We start from the raw sequence: 22,915 nt of genomic DNA, 5'->3' as shown, positions 1-22,915 counted from the left end.
TGCCCCGGCCCTCCTGGCAGGCCATGCAGAGACCCTCCCTTGCCTTGTCTGGGGGGGGTGGCTTTTCCCCTCTCCCCTCTCGGGCAGCTCTCCCGGCTCCGTCACTCCCAGACGGAGTCAGAACATGATGCGCCAATGATGGAGATGCTGGAGGCGTACCGTGCAAATGCTCATAAGGGTCCCTGGGCAGGAATCTGGGTCCCCCCCCCCCACTACCTTGCAAACAGAGAAGGAGCAGCAGCTCCTTGCTGGCGCAATGAGGAAGAGGACGCTTTGCCAGTTTTGTCCCCTCAAATATCGTGGGATTAAGAATGTGGTGCCCAAAGAGGAAGAGGAGCAAAGCCACGCACAGCGGATCCCCCAGTTCCCCCAAGTCCTAGCATGTTCAGAGGGTGGGCCGGGGTCAGGCCACGGGTCAGGCTGCCTCGTGGCCACTCGCCCGTGCTCTGGCCCTGGGCCTGGGCCTGCCTGACTCCCGCCCCTTCTCTCCCACCTCCCCAGCGGTTCTACGTGGCCACCTCGCGCCAGCTGAAGCGCCTGGAGTCAGTCAGCCGGTCCCCCGTGTACTCGCACTTCAACGAGACGCTTCTGGGCGTCAGCGTCATCCGCGCCTTTGAGGAGCAGAAGAGGTTCATCCGGCAGAGCGACCTGAAAGTGGACGAGAACCAGAAGGCCTACTACCCCAGCATCGTGGCCAACCGGTGAGTCAGGCAGGCATCCTCCAACGGGCCACCAGCTGAAGTATGGACGCTGTGCCCGGGGCCAGCCTTTGACCCCGCTCTCTCCCTCCTGGCTTCACAGGTGGCTGGCGGTCCGGCTGGAGTCGGTGGGGAACTGCATCGTCCTCTTTGCCGCCCTGTTTGCCGTCATCGCTCGGCACAGCCTGAGCCCAGGCTTGGTGGGCCTGTCCATCTCGTACTCGCTGCAGGTACCGGACGGCCGCAGGGCAGCTTGGGTTGGCTTTGGCTCTGCCTTTCTGAGAGCCAGGCCTTCACAGACCAGAGGGTGCCTTATGCTTCGGGTGGAGGGGTCTGGGAAAATGGATAGGAATAAGCCTTGTGTGGCACAGGGTGGTAGGTGGTCGTGTGGCACAGGGTGGTAGGTAGCAGTATTGCAACCGAAACTCTCCCCATGACCTGAGTTCGATCCCAGCGGAAGCTGGATTCTCTCTCGGGTGGCCGGCTCACGTTGACTCTGCCTTCCATCCTTCCAAGGTCAGTAAAACGAGCACCCAGCTTGCTGGGGAAGGGGATGACTGGGGAAGGCAGTGGCAAACCACCCCGCTCTATAGTCTGCCAAGAAAACGTCGCGAAAGCGGCATCCCCCCAAAGGGTCAGATGTGACTCGGTGCTGGCACAGGGGACCTTTCACCTTTCACTCACTTGTGGATAGAAACTGCTGGCAGGAGAGACAGCCAGCTCCTCCATGAGATTCACTGGCAGCCGGAAGAGCTGCTTTGCCCAGAAACAGCCTGGCTCTTCTGGGCCCCTGAGAACTGAGAGCTGGTGCTGCCCACCACCCCCCGCAACAAAAACCAGGCTCCTGCTGGAAGTCTGCATTGGGCAGGGGGTCCTTCCCAGCAGCCCTGCGGTGGCTCTGTTTGCCGTGAATCCCGGCCCTGCTGGCGGCTGTCTCAAGGACAGAGCCCTCCCGCCGCATCCCCCCAAAGGTGCTGCCTGCTGCCCCTCAGATAGGCAAGGTTCCTCTTGCGCTGCAATGTCCAAGGTGGTGGTCTTCCTTTGGCAGATCACCACTTACTTAAACTGGTTGGTTCGCATGTCATCTGAGATGGAGACCAACATCGTAGCTGTGGAAAGAGTCAAGGAATACTCAGAAAAGGAGAAGGAGGTGAGTCTCTGCACGTAGCTGGAATTGGGGCCAATGGTGCGTTTTATGCCTTTAAGTTCTTTGGGCACAAAATCTTTCATTGTGTGAAGAGGCATCCCTTTGACCGGTGCTCCAGATTCTCCCAGGAGAAGCTGCGGTGGATGCAAAAAGGTGGGGCCTCAGGAAGCTACCCAAACTGCTGGTCAGCCCCCAAGCCAGCACTGAAAGGAACCTCTAATCTGCTGGCCTTCGGCTCGGCTGGACTTCAACCTCCATAATTACAAATCCATCCGATCTGAAGGCCAGCAGATTAGAGGTTCCTTTCAGTGCTGGCTGGTTGCTCCAGCAGAGCACTATGTGTGTGCACGCACGCTTGCACGCACATAGCCAGCCACCCACGGCCCTCTCAGTCTTAGGCCAGCCCAAGAACGCATTCGGTCCTCCCTGCTCATTCTGGAGTTCAGGACTTGCACCCTTTCCTGTTCTCTCTTCCTGGCAGATGGTTCTTTGAGATAGACTGACCCTAAACAAGAAGGTTCCATGTGGCTAATGGTTAGAAACCATCTGTAGTTGGCTGGATCCTTTCTTTAAAAATCTCTCAGAACTAAAACCCCAGACTCCCATGGCTTTGTCACCCCGCATGAACTTTGGCCACATCCACACAAGAGCAAAGGGGCGAAAGGCGTCCTGAGGTCCTCCTGGCCTACCTGGCACCCTCCTGGCTGCTTGACTTGCAGAGCAGCAGCACCCTCTGGTGGCCAAGAGAGGCACCACCACTGGACTTTGTCCGTTTGCTGGGAGTCACCCAAAGTGGCATCCGTCCGGGTGTCCCCTGGAGAAAAGGTGCAGCGGGCAAGGGAAGGGGGCCGGAGGCCAAGCGCTTGGCCAGGGGAATTGGGGTCCGAAGGTTGAGCCAGCGGGTGGTCTTGGGAAGGCCCCCGGACTGCAGGAATGGCTTGGGTGCAGGAGAGCCCAATTTCTCTCTCTCTCCCAGGCCGAGTGGACCTCTGAGCGATCGGCCACCCCAGGCGGCTGGCCCCACGAAGGGCGGGTGGAATTCCGGGGCTACAGCCTCCGCTACAGGAGCGACATGGACCCGGTGCTGCGGAACATCTCCATCGTGATCCACGGGGGGGAGAAAGTGAGTCTAAGGTGGCGCCAGGGAGCTGGAAGCAGCCGCATCTCTGTGGGGAAAGAGTGGGGGCAGGGGAATAATGCTTTCTGGCACTTGGGGCAGCAGAGAAGCTGGTGCAGCCAGGAGCTCCTTCTGTGCCCATCTGGACCAATGGGGAGCGGTGCAGATGCCATGCCCTCAGGAGGGGATCCTGCGTGCCGAGACATCCTCAAGGCTGATAAAGAGAACCTTCCCTGCCTGCAGGTTTTGAGATGTTTGCCTGGGCAAAACTAAATGTCCCTTCCGTGCAGCCCACATGTTTTTGGTTCTCAAAAATACGTTTAACTCCCCTTGGGAGCCAAAGAGAAAGTCCCTCTAGACAAGCGCTTAGCCCTTTTTCTGCCCCAGTTGCAGCTTCAGCCCCCCTTGGCTGCAGGGCCGTTCTCCCTCTCCTCTCTCTGCCCTTGCCAGGTGGGCATTGTGGGAAGAACCGGGGCTGGAAAGTCCTCCCTGACGCTCGGCTTGTTTCGGATCAAAGAGGCAGCAGAAGGAGAGATCCTCATTGACGGGATTAACATTGCCAAAATCGGGCTGCATGATCTTCGCTTCAAGATCACCATCATCCCCCAGGTCGGTAGGGGCTGCCACGAGGACCCATGGCCCCCTCTTTAAGGTCCCACCTCCCACCCACCTGGAGCCCTACTTAATGTAACCATCCAAGAGAGAACGCACGCAGGTGCAGGCCCAGTTGGAGCCGGTTCTTGCTTGCCTGCTGTTTGCCTTGTTGACTGGGAAGCACAAAGCCAAGCTGTGTCTTTGTGACTTCAGACAACTTTGAACGTTTTAAGCTTCCTACACAGAAAGAAGTTTTAGGAAAGGGAGAGAAACTGCGCCAAGAAACAGCCGGGAGCTCTTAACGAGCGATGGCCCCATGGAACATTTATTGTGCTTTGTGATGCCCTGCAGAAACTCTCCTAAAGTTGGTGGTTCTGCAGAGGGCAAAGCCTGGTGGTTCTTTGTCTTGCCCAAATAGGATCCCATCTTGTTTTCTGGCTCCTTGCGCATGAATCTGGACCCTTTTGACCAATACTCTGACGAAGATGTCTGGAGGTCTCTAGAGCTTGCTCACCTGAAGACCTTCGTGTCTTCCCTTCCTGACAAGCTCCACCACGAGTGTTCGGAAGGTGGAGAGAACCTCAGGTATATAGGACCACGGGATTGAAAAAAAAAACCAGAAGTTTTACCGTGCCCAAGGGTGCGTGCATGTTGGGAAGTTGTTTAAGAGCATGACGCTGAGCATTGCAAAGCTTGTTTGCCTCTAAATTCTGGCAGCCACTAGACTGTCTCGGCCAGGAAAGCATCTGCTGGGTTTGCAGAAGCTCCCCTGGGGCAGTTTTGGCTGGGGTCATCAGGCTGGGTGCCTAGCTGCCCACCAAAGGGTCAATCCACAGGCTTAACCGGCATGAGACTCTGGGTGTTTGGGAGCACAGGGAGAAGCAGATGGGCCCTGCCTGCTCTTCAGCAGTTCAGCCTTCTGAAGCACCTTTGCGTTATGCAGCACCAGGAGGAGATGGGTGTCTGGTGTTTACCTGGCTGGTTCTTTCCTGGGGGAAGGGAAGGTGCACATTCCTCCTGCTCCAGACTTTGGCTGGTTAGTCATGAAGCCAAGGACAGACTGGCTCAGATTCCCTGGAAATGCTTGCGGTCTCATAATAATAATCGTCGTTGTTTTGAAGGATCATTCTCACACCAGATTGATGTAAGATAGGCTTTATATACTTCATCAGTTTAATGCTTCCAGTAGGATAACAAAGGAATGTTTTTCTTTTTTCTTAATATATGTTAAATCCCTTTTTTTTTTTTTGTCCTCTGGGTCTTTCTTTTTTCTGGTCCTGTTCTTGAGTATCTTTAAAATAATTAAAAAGAGAGGGAGAGAAGTGAGGCTGCCCATTTCTGGCTGCAGCCTTTCTTGGAAAAGAAGGATGCAATGTGACTGTCCTAAATATTCTAGTAAATTGGTTTCTGGCATGGGCTCTAATCTGGGGCAATTTTTGATGGCTGCCCAGAAAATGCCAATTTAAAGTGTGCATTAAGACTGAAATGCTCCTGAGTCCAGCAGACCCTGCAATCATATCCACCCTTTTAGGAGCACCTCGTGAAATGCCCCTTTTGAGATAAACAGAAGCCAGTCCCTGGATAAACAGACACACACACACGCCGCCTTGTCTTGGCCTGCGGCTGGGAGACGGGCACGGGGAGGCACAGCCTCTGTTTGCAAAGCTCCCGCTTTTTAAAGAAGGACAAAGGATCTGCCACGTTGGCCTCCAGGTGTTTAACGTAGCCTTTTCTGTCTTCAAGTGTGGGTCAGCGGCAGCTGGTGTGCCTGGCTCGAGCCTTGCTGCGGAAATCCAAAATCCTAGTTCTGGATGAGGCCACCGCGGCCGTGGACCTCGAGACAGACAGCCTGATCCAGTCAACCATCCGAATGCAGTTTGAGGGCTGCACCGTCCTGACAATTGCTCACCGCTTGAACACCATCATGGACTATGCACGGTAAGGCTGCTGGGGAATCGGCCACCGCTGGCAGTTCGCACGGGGCGGAAAGGCGGATCGGTGCGGTGATGGGGCTGTTGTCTGTCTAGGGTGATTGTCCTCGAGAAAGGCGAAATTGTGGAGTGCGGGGCTCCTGGCACCCTCATCGAGAGCGGAGGCATCTTCTGCGACATGGCCAAAGACTCCGGCTTGGTTTGACCAGGTGAAGTCGGCCTTCCCCCGCCCCTCGGGTAGAAGCACGGGTGGGCGGGCAGCATCTGCCGGCACTTCAGCTGTTCATTCCACTGTGCAAAGACCTGGCACTGGCTGCTTCCTCCCCCGCCCCATTCTGGGCCCTTGCTCGGTGGGGGGCACAGCTGCGTGGAGTGCGGAGGGGGTTCCCCTGACACGGAAGACCGTCTGGCTGGATTTACCATCTGCACAAAAAAACCTGTATTTTAACTTATTCTGGTGGTGGGAGAAAGGCTCCAGAGGAGCAGTATGGTTTGGCTGTAGATTTAGAAAGGGCCCCTTCAGCTTTTAACAGCTTCAGCCAAGATTCAAATGTTGCAGCAGGTTAAATGCTGCTATGATGCAAAAAAGCAAAATTATTATTTCTGCCTGATTGTTTCCCCCCTTAGGGCTGGTTTCCCCCCCCCTCAGGCGCCTTCTTGGCTTATATCCTCCTTTACTTGGGAAGCCTTGGTTAAGTTTTAAGTGAAGGAAAACCCTGGACCAGCATGGGAGCTTAGAAGCATCAGTTGGAATAATGTGGGCTTTTTTTTTCCCTAAGGGGGGGGGGAGCCCCAGACATCTCTTTTCATAGAGTACTATTATTTATTTAATATTTGTAAATAAATTTCTCTGAAGTTAAGCTGACTGAAACTTACTTTGGTACTTTTGTAATGACTCACAGAAGGCATTTTCAGTAAATTGGTTTTTGGTTGGAGAACTGTCCCCTCTGTTCCTTGTCAAGCGGCTTGGCTGGGGGGCCTCCAGGGGCCCCGGCCACACTTCCACTGGTTTGCTTGCGGGAAGATGCCCTGCAGTCAAGCTAGAGGCCCGTCCAGGCGGACGCTGCTTTAAAAGCTCAGCAGCCACAGCCCTCGATGCCTGCGAAGCCCAGCGCGCAGCAAAACCTTCCTCTCCAAAGTTGCTTCATTCACTTTGGGAAGCAAAACTGCAAGCCGAGAGGGACATGGGTGGGTTTCGTGATGGGTTGGATTGCAGTTCGCATCGCAGCCACCGCACAGGCTCTGAATGATGGACATTGCAACGGCATCTTGGCCATGCTGCTTTTGATGGCAGCATAAAGCCAAAGGGGACCCGATCTCTCTCTCCCCTCTGGCACCAAATCCCACATCAGAAATGCAGATGCTGATCAGGTAAACTGGGTTGCAAGCCCACGGCTGCACCTGCTGAGGAATGCACTTCACACTCCAGCAGGCCAAGCGCGGCAGAAAACCGCTTTCATCAGCAGGAAGGATCCCGCCCAAGTGAGGGAGAGGGGCCCAGCCTCACACTCCCCAAAAGGCAGGCAGGGTGCCAGAATGGACTGCCTTTTTCCCAGCGTGGCTTCTGCCCAACCTTGGTTTTCTGCAGGGCCCCTGATCTGGGGTGACCCTGCAGCAGCTGCAGTGCTCCAAGCAGGGAGGCTGCCTGGCCCCCCGCCTCCACACCAATCTGCCTCCCCAGAAGGGCCCAGGCCCTTGCGCAGACGCCCTGAAAGCCGGGCCAGGCTCCCAGCAGAGGCCCCTGCCACTCCCAGCGGCTGGCCTCCCTGACCTTTTTCCCACAGCAAGGAGGGCTGGGGTGGGCCGTGCGTCGGGGAGAATGCCAACCCCCAGGAGGGGCAGATCTCTCCATTAGGAAAAACTAGGCTTAGCATCTGGCTCTTTCTTCTTGCAAGACACAGTTTTATTTCAAAGGCTGAAAAGTCTCGACTTAGTTCAGAAGCAAATCAGTAATCAAGTTGGGCTTGCAGAGGCTGCACCCTTAAAGTGCTCCCGTGATGACCCCCCCCTCCAGCTGCTCTGCCCCAGCCTCCCTGGTCCCCAATCCACAGCAGAAAAGGCCCTTCTCCTTTCTGGGAGCAGGAAACCCCCGAGCCCCCAAGCGCAGAGCAGAGCCTCAGTCATGGTGCTGCATGCCAGCAGCCGTCGCTCTGTTGTTCTCAGCCAGGGCAGCCACAGGGTCTCCCCCTGCAGAGGCGGTCTGGCACAGAGAGGCAGCAGCGTCCGCACGGCTTGCTTTGCTCCTTCACAGAGAGCCGGGACCAGTCCCTCCCTGGGGCAGCTCTGCAGGTTGCGACAGGCCCACGTTGGGGGGGAGAGACGCAAGAGCAATTGGCATTTCCCCAACCGTCTTGAAGAGACATTCGACAGGCTGCCCAGAGGCATGGCATAAAAGGATTTGGGCGAAGTAACGCAAAGAGGGGACCTGGCGCCTCCCAGAATCGGAGGCCCGGACCCACTCAGAGACGCTTGTGGACGCCCAGGTAGGTGTTGCAGCAGGGGCAGTAGTGTTCCACGTCGAGCATGGCCTCCACACAGAAGGGGATGAGGCAGCAGCCCAGCCAGCAGCTGCAAGAAAGGGCAAAGCCGTCAGGCGGACGTGGCCACAGCGCAGCGGGAGGCTCAGCCCAGAGGGCTCCACGACCCGCTTCCCAGGGAAGGCGCTGGGACCAACTTACCCCAGCAGGGCCAGGCCGCCACAAGAGAGCCAGGCCAGAGCCCCCGGGCTGTGCGCGATCCGGGTCACAATGATCTGGTTGCAGGCGGGGCAGCGTATCTGCATGGGGCGGTCAAGGAACACCAGCGGGCCCGGGATGTAGACGGCCTGGACTGAGAGAGGAAGAGGCGGGCCCCATAAAGTGAGCAGATGTTTCCGAGGTGCCCATCATGGACACCCAGTTTGCTCCCTCCCCTTGAGGTGCTGCGACAACAGCCGCCCCCTCCAGGGCCACAACTGGGGCGGGGGCAAGTGGGGCATGTGCCCCAGGCGCCGTGCTGGGGAGGCGCCAAAATGGGCGCGGAATCCATGTTTGCCCCAGGTGACAGAGACCCTAGCTGCAGGCCTGGCCCCCTCACCCCACCAACGGCTTCCGGGCTGGGCAGGGATGCAGGGGCCAGCCCAGCTGCAGCCAACCAACCTCCCAGTGGAGGGTGTCCCCCACGCCCTCCTGCAAGCCACACGCTGCCCAGACTCACCCGCAGGCATCGCTGGGGCTGGTCCAGGTTGCATGCCATAGGGCTGGGGTGGGTATGAAGCGTAATGTGGGGCTGGCGGGGCTGGCGCCCCTTTCACAGCAGTGTCCCCTGCAGGTGGGTAGGGATACGGGACTGAGTTATTGGTGCCAGTCGTCTCTTCGTAAGTCGGCGGTGGGGCTGAGGAGTGAGCAGCCATGTTTCTATGAGAGAGGTCAAAAAGAAGCTGAAGGGGGCTTGCCTGGCCCCTCAGGGAAACAGCCCTGCAAGGAGGAGGAGGAGGAGGAGGAGGAGGAGGAGGAGGCGGCGGCGGCGGCAGCCATCCTGGCCCAACAGCATTCTCCAAAAGGGAAAGGGAGCTGGCCGGTGAGCCCGCCAAGAAGTCTGCCCCAAAGGTGCCATCACCAGCAGAGCTCCTCCGAGCAGTCGGAGGAGGCCTCTGCCACCTCTGCAGAACCCATATTCCACAGCCAGGCAGCAAAGGGGGAGGCCCCAGGTGTGGCCCAGCTGCTGCTGCTCCCCAGCAGAGAAGGGCAGCTGCACAGGGGATGTGGGCTTCACTCAGAATCTCACTTCCTTCACAATCTCTTCCACGTATTTTCCCCCCAGCTCTTCAGTGGAGCATTCGTTTCCCTCCACCAGGCACTGCACCTACAAGGCATCGACATCTCTCCGCAGAGCACCAAAGTGACCTCCCACTGTCCACCAGACCTCCCTCCATGGGCCATTTTTGCTCCACCCAAGGAGCATCAGGTCACAGGCCAGCATCAATTCATCCCCAGGGGAATGGGGGCCATGCAGGACCCGCTGAATCTGGAGTGTGGGGGGCCAATGACAAAGTGTCTCCCACTAAGCTGGCCAGCACATATTGTTTTTTTACAGATTCCTCGTGGGCCCAAACTTTGCTTGGCTAAACCAGGAAGGGACCTCAGAAGAACAAATGTGTGCCCAGGCAGGGAGGCAAACCAGAAATCCAGCGGGGACAGGATTGGAGTTGTGTGGCAAGGCTACCTCCCAGTGTCCCAACATGGTGGCCTCCTCACAGGGTGGACTCCGACCATCCTCCACCCCAGCCAGGCAAGGCAGCACAACCTGGCTGGCTGAGAGTCGGAGTCCCACACCTCTGCAGGGTGCCAGCATCTGTCTCTGTAGCCGGGCAAAGTCTGCGGGCTGGGCCCCAACCATGCAAGGCCTGGCGGCAGCGTCATCAAGCACAAGGTGGCACCTTCTGTTCCTGCAAAGGTACGGCTCAGCCCAATTTCGAGGGGCAGAGCCAAGAAAGGGGCCCACGTCCCCCCCCCCCATGAAGGGCACTTTGCGCATGCACTCTGCATCGACAGCATTATGATCGTTGCCGGAAAACAGGGCAGACTTGCCCAAAGGCATCTGGGGTTGCGGAAGCAGGACCCCCGCCTGCCCCACACGCATGCGGCTGGTACAGAGCTCTGCTCAGTGAACTGGCCCCGCAGGGTTTGGGTTAGCAAAGGAACCGGTTGCACTGGGGGAGGCTTTAGGGGAATGGACCAAAACCAAAATCTTCAATCCCTCAACTTTTGTTAAAGTCGTTTCATTTTAAAAGCCAAGTTCCTAGTCCTCAAGGCACAGGCTATATGTGCAAAAGGCGGAAGGCACTCCATTTTTGATAGCCATAGGTGGAGCTTTGCCTTTCCTTCTGCAAATGTCAGACCCATCTCCCTCCGGCCTGCCTGCCTCCTGCGGTGCTCTTGGCCTGCCACGGAGCTTGCCCCGAACACCGAAGTTTTCTCTTGCAGGCTCTTCCGGAGAGCAAAACTCCACCCCACCCCGAGCAATATTTGCAAAACTGGTCAAGCACACACCAGTCGTGATGACCTTGGGGAAGCTGTGAGTAAGCTGTTAAGATCACACAGCCCACAGACACAGGCATGAGAAAGAAACTCAATGTAACTCCGGCTTGATCTGGTTTAGGACAAGAGGCAGGAGAGAGAGACTGGGACAGGCTTTCAAGACTCAGTAGGTTATCACGCCCCGCAACCCTCCGTTATCTTCTCTGGAGTCCCTGTCTTGCCTATTGCTTGGCCTGGCCTGCCTCAAAGGGCTGGCGCTCATGTACCAAGAGCGCTGCTGCCCCCCAGAGCGGGCCCTTAACCTGGGATTCCCGGCTCAACCCCAGGAGCCAGACTGGCGAAACCCAGATGGGGTCATGGGATGCCAGCCACCCAGGCCCGCTGGCCTCAAGAGCAGCAAGAGAGCTCGTGACTCAGAAGCAGAGCGGAAGAGCTTCAGAAAAAGGCATGCCGGCCCCCTGCCTCCTCGCCCCAAACCTTTCGAAACCTCCGTTTGGGGAAGTAGATTCTGTAACGGCCAAGTGGCCTCAGTGAAACCCAAAGGGCTAGACATGAACGCAGGGGGAGGGGGGATGAGAGAGGTGGGGGGCAGCCAAGACGGCCCTTGCTCGGCTCCCTCCGCCGGCAGGAGGGGGGCAGCCCCAGAGCTCTGCCCGGCTGGTAAGACCCGACCGGTCCTGAGAGGGGCTCCAGCTGAAGCCTGAGAAGAGTTTGCACTGCCTTGTGTAGTGAGTGTGCAAACATGCCTGCTCGGAAGCAAGAGGAGCCAACAGGCCTCTCGGAGCAGCCTGCTCTCCGGAAGGGGCACCCCCCAACTGCTCTGCTTTCCTCTGGGGGGCTGGCCTTGGCCCGATGCGGGTCTTGAGAGGGCCCCCCAGGTGCCAAAAAAATGGCAGCGGGCCGAGGGATGAATGGCCAGGACCCACCAAATGGGGCATTTGGCCCCAGCTCCCCCAGCCTCCAGGCCTTCCAAGGATTGCCATCAAAAGTTCTGATTTTCTTTTCACTGCCTCTTTTATTACTTCTGCCACACTCCGTCCGCAGGAGCTGAGCTCCACTGGAGGCAGCCTTCAGTAGGATTCCTTCAGCTGTGAGCTCACCAGCCCCCGCCCCATTCCCAGAAGCATAGAAATCCTGAGGGGGGGATATTAGTGAGAAATCAGGCACCCAGCTGCCGGGTGCCATTCTGCAACGTTTCTGGTTGGGCAACCAGGCTCTGAGTCAGATGTTCAACGGCACTTCCCCAAAGGAAGGAAGGGACCCTGCAGGGCCCTGCTCCACAGAGGGACAGCGCAGCACCTGCACCACGGCCTCCTCTCCCCCGCCACCCCACGCACCCCCTTTTCTTGTGGGGAAGCACAGACTTTTCCTTCCCCAGCTAAGAGGCCCTGCCAGGGAGGAAGGAACACCATAGGCGCAGCTACAGGGCAGGAGGGGAGGAAAGGGGACCCGCTGTTGGCAGGACCCAGAAGGGGGACATTTCTGTCTCCAGCCAAGCCGTTCTTGGCTGCCGACAGAACTTCTCATGGAGCGGAGGAGAGCTGAGGGAGCAGCAACGCACCTGGTGAAACCGCAGTGTGGCTCTGGAGGCTGCCCAGCCCTTGAGAGGCTGTGGGGGGGAGCCCGCCCACCAAGCCTTTGTGAGGTCAGGAGCCACAGTGATGCCAGCCTCAGAGAGGGGCAGGGTGCACTGCAGGGGTGGGGCAGCCTCACAGGGCCACAACTGGGGGGGGGGCGTGGGACATGTGCCCCAGGCACCATGCTGGGGGGGCACCAAAATGAGCACAGAATCCATTATTTGCCCCGGGTGACACAGACCCTAGCTGCGGGCCTGGCCTCAGTCCCTGCACTCCCCGCCACACAGCAACATGTCGCAAGTCCACACACCAGCGGAAGACCCCCAGAGTGCCAAGGAAAGGGGCCCCAAGGAATGCTGGGCACGAACAACACCCCCCCCCCTTGCAGGTCAGCTCCAGCTGGGTTGCCCAAACAGGGCCCTTTCCTGGCGAGGGCTCTCAGGCCCACCTTCCTCGCCCCACTCCTGCTTCTCTATCCAGGCCTGCAAACACTTTGTGCAACACAACAGGCATGAATTTTCACTCCACCCAAGCCCCCCAGAGGAGGATCAGGAGGGGCCTGGAAATCCCCTCCCACATCAGCTCCAGAAACTCACTTCCAAGAGCTGAAACACGGGTCCAGGCTGACCAGCCGAAAGATGCCATCACGTTCCAGCCCCAGGAGTCTCTAGGCTCACCGGCCCATCGAGGGGGGGACCCAGCTCAGAGGCCCCCCTGCCTTGTGCGTTGAAGGGCAGGCAGCCCCTCCCAAAACAGCCCCTGCAAGTCCACCCAGCCGCTTTCTCCGCACTGTTTACCTGCAGAGTAAATCTCCCGCAGCTTCCTCGGTCCGGTTTGCATCCCCTCTGCCTGCCTGTGGGGCAAAGAAGCTCACCTGCCTTTTGCCGCAACACTGCGTCAAAGTCAGCCCCATCTCCTGCGGTGTGAGTGAGGGTCGCCCACCCACCCCCGCCCCATCCCCACTTAGTGGGGAAGCAGCCAACTATCCTGAGTGGAGTGCGAGGATTGGAAAGGATTGCTGCAGCCAAGCAGCTGGGAGGGAGGACAGGGACCCCCCCAGCCAAGAAACTGCCTTTGTCTGCTTCTTCACCAGGGAGATGCTACAATCTGCACCAGAAATGTTATCCATCCCCCACAGGAGGCTGTGAGCCTCACCTGTGGAGCAACTTCCAGGATGCCAGGGTGATGATTAACCTCACACCAGGAGAAGGAAGTGGGTGGAAAGTTTCATTGCACAACCCTACAAAGAAACCCTGACGCTGGTTCAAAAGAAACTCGGACTTTGTTTCAAAAGAAAACCACATGGTAATGGGATAGAGGCTAGACCTCCCAACTGAAGGGTATCAATGTTTGGCCTCATTTAAAGCATGCAAAAGGCATTTCTCTTCTCCTGATAGTGCTGGATTCCTGCATGGGCCAGGGAGTTGGACTAGATGACCTCCAAGATCCCTCCCAGTCCTTGCATTCTGTGACTCTCACTGTTCTAAGCTCATCCCAGGCATCCTGGAGCATTTAGCACAGCCTTTAATCCGAACAGCCCACGTGCTGACGCCGTCTTAAAAGGACCTTTCCCATGCTGCATTTTTATTCTTCATTGTTTTTAATCACTCACCACTTAGCCCCAAAGTGTGCAAGGCCCAAGCATGGAAACCCCACCCGGGCTCACAAGTGGGCCCAGAGCTGCCTTTCCCACCACTTGCCCGTAGCAGCCATCTTTGGGTTTTGGTGCCCCCGCTAAGGGAGCTCCATTTTCCCTCTCTCAATGGAAGTCAAGCCCAGGACGCCTTGCGCATGCTCCTTCCTGGCTTGGGCATTGAGGCTGAAGGAGAAAAATGATTTAAAGGAGACAGTTTGCACCACCAGCCCAGGCACTGCTTTCATGGAGCCATTTTGCACTAACTTCTGGACCTGTTTGGGTAACACCTCCCTCAGTTACAATTGAATGCTATGGTGCTTCAACACTGATTTATTTCAGCCTTCCCCAAACAGGCACCATCCAAATGGGTCGGACTCCAACTCCCAGCATCCACAGGATACGTTTTCGATTTGGATCCAAACACATCCCATTGCCAAGATCAATTTAAAGCTCTAACATTTTGTGATTTTGTTCGAGCTGTTTGGCCTGAGCAGAATGATACTTGGCATCCACTAAAGCAACAGTTCTAAAAGCCTTTGGCAGGTTTTCTACACAACTTAGACCCCCCTAACAATGGCAAACATTTGCACAGGCTTAAAACCTCCACAGTTGTGCCGACTTTTGACTTGCATCTAACTCAGGAAAGTGGACGAAGATTTGTTAGGCGTTGCCACCGGACACAGGATCCTGGCGGTTTCAACAGGAAAAAATATGAGTTGTTTCCTGGAGCAGGAACGCGACCGGCGACCGCCAGCGCCTGGCTGCTGGTTGGGCCAGAAGAAGGTCCGAGCGGGCAGCCAACACGGCCATCAAGGCTCGGGACGCCGGGGTCCAGCTGAGCAGGAGGACAGGCACCCAGCCGAGGCGCCACTGCCCTGCAGCCCCGTTCCCCGAGTGGCTCCCCGCTTCTGCTCCGAAGCTGGGACGGAGCGGGAGGAACCGGACGGCGCCTCCCCTCCCCCGGCAGGTGGACGGAGCGGGCAGCAGAAGCCCGCAGAGCCGCTCGACGGGCCACCTGCCGGCAACGGGGCGGGGGAACGCCACGCTTTGGCCCCCGGCCGCGAGGAGGGGTGGCGGGTAGTGAGCGAACCGGGCCGCCTCTTCCCAGCCCGCACGGAAAGCGGGCCAAGAGCCCAGCAGAAGCAGCCGCTGAGCGCAACGGCCCGGCCCGGCGCCAATCCCGCGCCCGCCCCCGCCCCGCACCTGGCGGCCGCCGCCCTTCCACGCGGGGCTCCCTCGGGCGCTGGGCGGGCACACAACACCCCGACCGCGGCGCAAGGCTGTCAAAGGTCGGCGCAAGGCTGTCAAAGACGGGCAGCGCCCGCTCTTCGGGAAGGCCGCCGCCGCCGCCACCGCCTCCCACGCCGCGGGGCCGAAGCCGCTGAGAGGCGCTTCGCACCCGGCCACTTGACCCCGGGCTCCCCGGCCCCTGGCGCCCTCCCCGCCGCGCCCCGAGGGGCCCGGCCCTGCCCTCCCGCTTGGGGCCGGGGAGGGAGGCAGGGAGAGAGCAGGGAAAGCGACTCACCTACCAGCCGTCCGGAACGCGCCGCGTCTGCTCGCCGTCGGGAGCTTCCGCTTTCGCTGCGCCGGGGAGCCCAGCCCGCCCGCTCCAGGCCGGCCCCGCCCGCCCCGCCCGCCCCGCCCGCCCCGGGTCCCTGCTGCGCGCTGGCTGCAGGCGTGGCGGGTCGACGACCCAGGCAGAAAGATGAGGAAGAGGTCGCGGCAGCGCCCCGCCGGCCGGTCGGCCGGGTCTCCAGACCCAGCGCCGAGAGCCGCGGAGCCCTCCTGGCCCGCGCGGCGCTTTTCAAAAGCGTCCCCCGACGGACTTACGACCGAGAGGGGCTCCTCTGCCACCGGCCCAGTCCCCCGAGGGCGCCCTCTTGGGGACAGGGCTGCGTTCCTTCGCGCCGAGCGGGGGAGCGCGCCGGGGTCGGCGCGGGAGAAGGGGTGCCCCGGCCCCCGGGGGCGTCCTCCGTTTCTCTCGTCGGGCTTTGGCTGTTGTCTCCGCTCTTCTTCTGCCCCGGGGCGCTGCTGCTCTTCCTGGAAAGGTCTTCTGGGTGCAGAGAGCCGGAAAAGCCAAGCCTGGTCGGGGCCTCCCCCCTTGAGGAAGAGGAGCAGCTCCGGCGGGGAGTGGGGGGCGATGCTTTCTGGCACAGCCTTTCCGTGGCGACTGGAGCTGGCCTGGGCAGGCAGGAATCATGCCTGTGGGTGGGCCCCAGCGGCGGTCTGACTTCACCCAGGCCAAAACAAAGCAGGGACTGTTTGGGGGGGGGGGGTCTGTGCCCCTGCCCTCTGCGGCTTCTGGATCAGGGCCCCAGCATCCAGTGTCATACATCCAGCCCATTGGGAGATACTCAGTAAACCATCATTCATTAAACCAGGGCTCAGCACACCAGAATCCTGCAGAAGAAAAAGTGCCTCTCCCCAGTTCCTACCTCAGGGCCCTCCCCGCCCTTGGAAGGACTGTGCAGTGGGATCCTTTTGCCTGGGTGCAAAAAAAAAACAAACGGCATTGCCTCAGGAATTCTCCCAGAAATGCTTCGATTCCACTTCACTCCACTGCATGCAGGGGCACTGGAGGTCAGTCACCAGAGAGTCCAGGCAGCCTTGGCCTCTGACTGCTGGAGAAAAGGTTTACAGCTGAGGTGGCTTGGGCGCCCCGAGTGTGCCAGGCGCTGGCAGCGTTAAGGGGGCGGGGGCAGGAGTCATGTGCTTTGCCTAGGCTATGCTCCGGAGCCGAGCACGTCCTCCCCCTGCCTTGGATGATGTGCAGACACGTTCACTGGGTTGATGTGGTGGCCTGACCTAACTAGTTGCTGGCCCAGCATCAGGGTGCCACAGCATCTCTCCGAGCTGCAGCCTTTGCTCACCGGCCACTCTGGCAGCCACCCCATGGGCCAAGGCAGAACCGCGCAAAGGGAGGGAGGGTCCCGTTCCCAGGCAGCCCATGCGAGTTCGCAGGGACAGCAGCCATGCAGCCACTTATTGCAGCTAGACCTGCAGCCTCTTGTGGACCAATGGATTCCTGAACACACCAGGTCTCTTGGAGCAATGTCACCATCTGCCGGGGCGGGGGGGAGGAGAGGGGGGAGCATCCCCTTTCGAGGCCTTAACATGGGGCAAGCCAGAGGCCGCACCGCACCCGGAATCATCGTCGTTGGGGGTTCGTCGGTCTCCATTCCACTCCCCCCTGCCCTGCACCCACCCCCTGCTCTGTTTCTCACGTGGTTCTTCCATTTATAGTTCCCCCACCTGCTTCTCCTTTCACCCCCCTCCACGTTTGCTGAGCTCCGGCTTCCATAAAAAGATTATCCTGCTAATTAAAGCTCACAGTTCTTCTCTTTTCCTAGCAGCCCACCCCCTGGAGCCAACCCGCCCCCCCCCCCAACGGCAAGCTTTCTCACAGAAGGGTGGGAGGGTGGTGTCCTAACAGCCAGGAACCACGCTGAGACAAGGAATAGGTCTCTAGTGTTTATTACTGCTGCATTAGACAGAAAGTCCTAACAAAATGAAGAAGCGTGGGAAGAACCCAGACAGATAAACCCCAAAAGTCAAGGCGGGTCTGATCTGTGTCTCTTTGAATGGCTGCTCAACTCCTCAGTACTACGCATGCGTTTTCCCCCCTGGATAGGGGCCCCCTCCTGCTCACCATCAGTACTCATGACAGGTGGTTCCCCCAGATCTGAATGCAGGCCATCTCCATCTCCTGGTGGGCAGGCTGGGCACCCAGAGATGCTGCTGCGCTGGGAGGAGGGGGGTTCATGCTGGCAACCGTGGTTTTCCTGGCCCTGCTTGGATTGGCTGGAGAAAAAACACGCAAACCCATGCCCCTTTGGGGATTTTAACACTGTTGATCCCCTTTAAGCTCATTAAAATTGTTAATTGTTAATTGGTCATTAATTGGTCTCACAGGGAACCTGCATCTGAATAACCAACCCATCTTCTGCCCCCTTTCCCACCCCCACCTCCCCCAAATTAAATCCTACACCAGCCTCCTCCCACCAGGCCCATGACAAGGGAGCTGCAGCTCAGTGAAGCTCCTGACAAAATTGGCTAGTGGGAAAAGGGGCTACCAGCTGCTCCTGTTTTTTTGCCCCCTTTGCCCCCCTCCCTCTTCGCTCACTCACTTGACCATGTGGTGGTGGGTGCCCCACAGGAGTCCTTCTCTGGGAGGCAGAGGGTCCTCCCCTCAAGCCAGCTGGGCCTGCAGAGCCTCCATTGAGCTACAGCCACCCTCACCCATGACCACCCAGGGCAAGAAGGTTGGCCAAGGCATCTCCCATTTGCCCTCCCTGGGGTGGTAGAACAGGCTGCTTCCAGAGACTGGGCCCCCTGGGTTGGAGAAACTGGGGCCTTCAGAAGACATGGTGTTTGGGGGCAGGCTAACAGACACCCCCAGAAGAAATAAAAGCCTAGACACTCTCTTCATAACCTTAATGGAATCATTCTCAAGCCCTGCTGCTTAACACCTGCTATTTTGGAACTCTCTGCTGCAATGAACTCTTTTTGCACTTCATAAACCAGCAAGTGGCCAAGGAGGGCGGAGGTAGCACAGAAGGGTTTTGGAAAGAAGCCTGTTCCCCCCGAGAATAATTCTTTGTGGGGAGAGCTTCCAGAGGGCCCGACTTGGCTGCTTTGGGTGAATGAGCAGAAAAGAGGGAAATGGAGGGGCTGAAGCCTGGGGAAGGAGATTGCCAAGGATGCCCTGGAGGCCGCTCAGGGATGGATGGAGGTTGAAACGGTAGGAGCCAAGCAGCCCCCCTGGCTGTCCAAAGTGCCAAGCCTCTCCTCTCTGAAACCCTGGGGACAGGGAACGGGCTCCCAAACCCTTGGTAGTGTGTCTTGCATTTAACACAGGGATGCAGCCCTTCTGCAGCCGTCCCTGGCAATGCAAGGGCAGCCTGCTTAATTTTGCTTATTTAAGCAGCCAGATCATCTTTGCTTCCCCAACAGAGCACTGCAGCAGAGCAAATCCTCCTCCTGATGCTCGGTGAGGCGAAGGCTGCTTTGTTTTCAAACCTGCATTTCAAACATGGCCGTCGAGCAGCCCCCCAGGCTTTGGGGCCTTCTGCTAGGACATCCCCTGTAATCTTTTGCCTTGCAATAGCAGATCAATCCAACTTTGCCCTTCCAGGTCTCTGAAATTGCAACTCAATTGCCCTCCACCATTCTTACAATCATGCCACTTACTGAGAGTCAAAAGCAGTGATGCTCAGGAGTCCATTTGGAGTCACGGATCCCCGCCGCTCGGCAACGCTGCAGAAATGTGTCTGGCGGTGAGAGGAAAGGCTCCTTTGGGTCCAGTGCCAAGTTCCGTCATCTGAGTGCCAAGGGGGCCCAGGCCTGCTTAGCTTTCTGAGATTAGTCCAGGATAGCTGGGTGCTGCCACCCGGCTCAGATGTCAGGGAAATGCTTGAACTGTTTGGCAGGAACTTGATCAAAAGAGTAGCAGAAGGTGGTGGTGTTTGTTCCCAGAGCTTCAGTCAGGCTGCCTGATTAACCGGTCAGTGAAACTCAGTTCTTCGGCTTCTGATAGGCTGAGGATCCAAAATGGCATCTGCCTCCCTGTCCGCTAAAGGGGAGATATGCCAAGAGCCCGTCACATCTTCTTACCATCCCCCGCATTTCCTGCTGGTAAAATATGCCTTGTGGATGCAGAAGCACAACTGGTCTAATTGTGAGAATCACGGCCTGCCAATGATCTCTAAAAGTCCTCTGGCTGTGGCTTCCTGTGTGTGAGATCGCCAGGCGGATCCTGCAGGCCTGGGGGTGGCAGCCGAGGGCTCCCTCGCAGGAATGGCCCATCAAGGCTCTGCCCTTTGGGCCCAGAGCAGCACCCTTGCTTCCCCCCCAAGTGAAGGGCCCCACCTCCAGAGTCATGTACTTTCTCAGCAGTGCCACGCAGTGGGACTGAGAGAGGGGAACTCTTCCCAGACTCCTCTGCTGGAGAAAAGAGATAAATAATTTAAGCTTCCATTACGGAAAAAAACTTCACTGATTAGGTCTGTGCCTACATGAGAAAGTGTGTTCAGGTTCATCGTCTGCATAAGGCTGCTATGTGCAAAATCAGATGTTGCATGAACCCACTTTCCCTCCGCTGCTGCCTGATGTTCTCTACTGAAGGTGGCCAGGCGTGCAGACATGTGCAGCTTTTGGTCTTTATTTTAATTTTGTTCGTTTTAAATAATATGCCACACTCCCTTCCATCATAGCAGTGCATGCAAAAATAGCGTAGTATAATAAATACAACATGACAACATTACAGATGGAGAAGCATTAAAAAAAAGTCTTCCCCAGCAAGCAAACAAGCCAATCCATTAAAAAAGAACCAGAAGACATTGGCAAAAGTGAGGGGGGAGGACTTTGACTAGGGGCCCCAATGAAGGTCATCCAGAAAATTATTCTAAAAATGGGGTGCCACTAGAGAGAAGTATCTCTTCTATAGATGGGCTTGCAGAAGATCTGAGCAAATAGGCAGTCCAAACTGCTCTTTGCTTTGAGGATGCAAAGAGTGCGCACTGAGCAATGGCCCTTCCCATGCAGAGCAGAGCCACAACAAAAGCTGCATGCTCTTTCAAGGCACATGAAGCATCAAGAGGCCCTCATGGAGGCTGGGGACCAGCACAATGTATTAAGATAGGTGCATTTGTGGAAGGGAAGCTAAGGGCCGCAGCTTCCCTGGGCACAGATGCCACTCTTGTTTGTCAACAACCAATCCCACCCCTGGCACAACCCAAAATTACATAACAACAGTTCCTTCAGTTCCTTCAGATTGCAATAATGTCTCTCTCGATTTAGAGACCAGCAGCTTAAGCACTAAATTTGCTTGATCAGTTTTTAGAATGGCCATCTACAGTCCTTATTCAGAAGCAAGCAAAGGGCAGGGGGCATCTGGGAGAATAGCCGTTCTGCTGGCTGAGGAAACAGAGTCCCCTAGACCCAGGGTGTATGGATGAGGCTGACCCGGCTGTCTTGCTGCCTGAAGCAAAAGCCAAGATGGTTCCACTTCCTTCCCAGAGCAGACGCCGACTCCCCTTGGTCCCCTCTTATCGCCAGGGGTAAGGACCAAGGACAGCACCAAGTCACCGTCCCACTCGAGAGAGGGAGTTCGGGACGGGGGCTGCGGGGAGCGGTGAAGCAACCGACTGACGCCTCCTGTGGGCAACCTCTCTCTGTGGCCTTGTCAGCCGCACCCCAAGTCTGGCAGGACAGTCTGTGAGCCCCCTGCCCCACCCCTTTTGCAGACTTCAGCTACGCTGACTGGGAGTTCTGGCACTTGCTGTAAAGGGTGAAGCTGGTGAGGCAGAGCAAAGATGCTTTGAACGCAGAGAAGGTGGCAGAACCCTTCAAGGCTGGAGACCACTGTCCGCTCAAAAAGGGGGAGAGGAGACCCAGGGCTGGCAACTTTGGACTGACTCCCAAAAGGGGCGGGATTCCTGGGTGTTGAGAGGCGAGGCCTTCTTGTCTGCGTGCCTCCCTATCCTGCGCAGGAAATCTACTTGAGTCTGCTCTGGGAAGGCAGACCTGGAAGAAAGTCTAATTCTTGCACCTGGTCTGTCGAGGTGGCAAGGGCAGCCCTGAGACATTTGGGCCCCCCGTGAGTCAGGGAGAGGGGCTGAGACAAATGAAGGTCAGAGTTTGTGAATTGAGGATATTCTCCTGGACTTCCTGAGGTGAAAATTTCTCTTTCTCCATTGCAGGATCAGTTCCTCATCAGGGCTTTTCTAAATATAAAACTGCTAAAAGCAGTTGAATCTCTCCTGCTCACGAGGCAGAGACACTGAAATGTAGCTCATGCTCAAAATTAGATATGTTAAAGCACTCTAATGAGTAGCTGTCAACATTAGTAACATTCCCCACCAAGGAGGGCCGAATGAATGGCTCTCCCTATTAGTAAACGAACTGTCAATAAATACTCCAGAAGATGCCTTGATCACCTCTGGCCAAACACGTCGGAAGTTGGTGGGTGTTTATCTGTATCTCTCCACCTTTGCGTTTGCACCTGTCCCTCGCCGTTGAAGAGCGAGCATTTTTCAGACCAAGCGAGTCTTCCTACATCACATGGCGCAAAGCAGGAGAACGAGGAAGCCACTGCTCCCCAGTGTTCAGCGGAACCTCCCCAGGCAGCGCCTGTAACGTCCGCAGCCCCTGTCAGCCTGGCCAGGAGGAGGAGCTGGTCAGCATGGAAAGGCGAGAAGTAGAGCCACAGCTACCCCAGGCTGGGCGGTTAGACCCCGGTGGCCGTCAGCTTGGAAAGGAGCTGGACAAGCTCACGAGGGTCAGCCGAGACTCTGGACTTCCCAGCCCTGAGGTTCCCTCCAGCACTGGAGAAACTCCACGGGGCGGGTTCCTTGCGGAAGTGCATGGGCGCTGCGGTGGGGCGGGGAGGCGGGCGGCTCTTGCACTCATGCTCTGCTCTGGGACTTCCCGCGAGCCCTCGGAACACCAGAGGGAGCCTTTGCCTCGATCTGCTGGGACCCTCGGGGAAAGCTTCTCTCCTTACCTGCTGCCTCTGCAGGGAATCGACCCCCCCCACCCCCCCGCAAGGACCAGAGGCGCGAGAGATCTTCCACGATTTGTTGCCAGGGAGATGGCAGCTTCTTTTCTGCGGCTGAGCAGGTGTAGCACGTGAGCCCAGGGAGGCCAGACACGCGGGGAGAACCCCAGCCGCCGAGGGCCCGTGGGCCTGCCTGTGGAGAGAACCAGCTCTGAACAGTCCCGGGGGGGGGGGGTCGGAGGGGGGCTGTCTTAATTCTAAGGCCTTCTTCTCAGCGGCTGTGCTCCTCCTCCTCCTCTGACCCGTTTTCCTTTCCATTTGGAGCATTTGCTGTAGATAATTTTCCGGGGTGAGACCCTCTCAGGGGCCCCCCAGGGCAGAAATCCTCATCTCAGAGGGAGAGCAGGAGGGTTGGGAACCTCACAACTGCTCGCTGTTCTGATGAGGGAAAAAAGAGCGGGGAGCTGGGGATGTGCAGGAAGCTCTCGACTAGCTACAGTAGAAGAGGGCTGGAGGGAGCGGGGCGGAATCCCCAAGGGGAGATCCGCAAAGGCTAAAGTGCGGAGGAACAGGCGCGAAGGCGAAGCCAAAAGCGCCCGAGCGGGGCTGAGCTCACAGGCACACGCAGCCGCACGGTTTAATCCGGGCTTGCTGAAGAAGCCCCGACGGGCTGGATCACACCAAGCGCTGCTCTTCCCTG

General features: G+C 57.7%; 2 protein-coding genes across 2 annotated transcripts in view; one reads left to right on the top strand and one right to left on the bottom strand.

Moving 5' to 3' along the window:
- The window catches only part of LOC134505338 (multidrug resistance-associated protein 1-like), a 30,473-nt gene extending 24,048 nt beyond the window's left edge, over positions 1–6,425 (top strand). The window contains exons 25-32 of the mRNA XM_063315005.1: positions 502–701; positions 802–928; positions 1,747–1,848; positions 2,822–2,968; positions 3,413–3,571; positions 3,975–4,141; positions 5,300–5,494; positions 5,584–6,425. Of these exons, the coding sequence (XP_063171075.1) occupies positions 502–701; positions 802–928; positions 1,747–1,848; positions 2,822–2,968; positions 3,413–3,571; positions 3,975–4,141; positions 5,300–5,494; positions 5,584–5,692 (1,206 nt within the window). The 3' untranslated portion in view covers positions 5,693–6,425. The remainder of the gene's footprint in view (positions 1–501; positions 702–801; positions 929–1,746; positions 1,849–2,821; positions 2,969–3,412; positions 3,572–3,974; positions 4,142–5,299; positions 5,495–5,583) is intronic.
- A 1,432-nt stretch (positions 6,426–7,857) lies between these two features.
- LITAF (lipopolysaccharide induced TNF factor) lies at positions 7,858–8,940 on the bottom strand. The gene is made up of 3 exons (XM_063315009.1): positions 8,688–8,940; positions 8,166–8,327; positions 7,858–8,055 (listed from the first exon to the last, which is right to left on the bottom strand). Exons 1-3 carry the CDS (start codon positions 8,876–8,878, stop codon positions 7,947–7,949), a joined length of 462 nt encoding a protein of 153 aa, XP_063171079.1. The 5' UTR covers positions 8,879–8,940; the 3' UTR covers positions 7,858–7,946.
- Between the last annotated feature and the right edge of the window lie 13,975 nt (positions 8,941–22,915).

The sequence above is a fragment of the Candoia aspera genome, chromosome 14 (genome assembly GCF_035149785.1).
Source record: "Candoia aspera isolate rCanAsp1 chromosome 14, rCanAsp1.hap2, whole genome shotgun sequence".
In the NCBI taxonomy this organism is placed as follows: Eukaryota; Metazoa; Chordata; class Lepidosauria; order Squamata; family Boidae; genus Candoia; species Candoia aspera.
The sequence above is the reverse complement of the archived record's forward strand: the minus strand, read 5'-3'. Positions and strand labels throughout refer to the sequence as shown.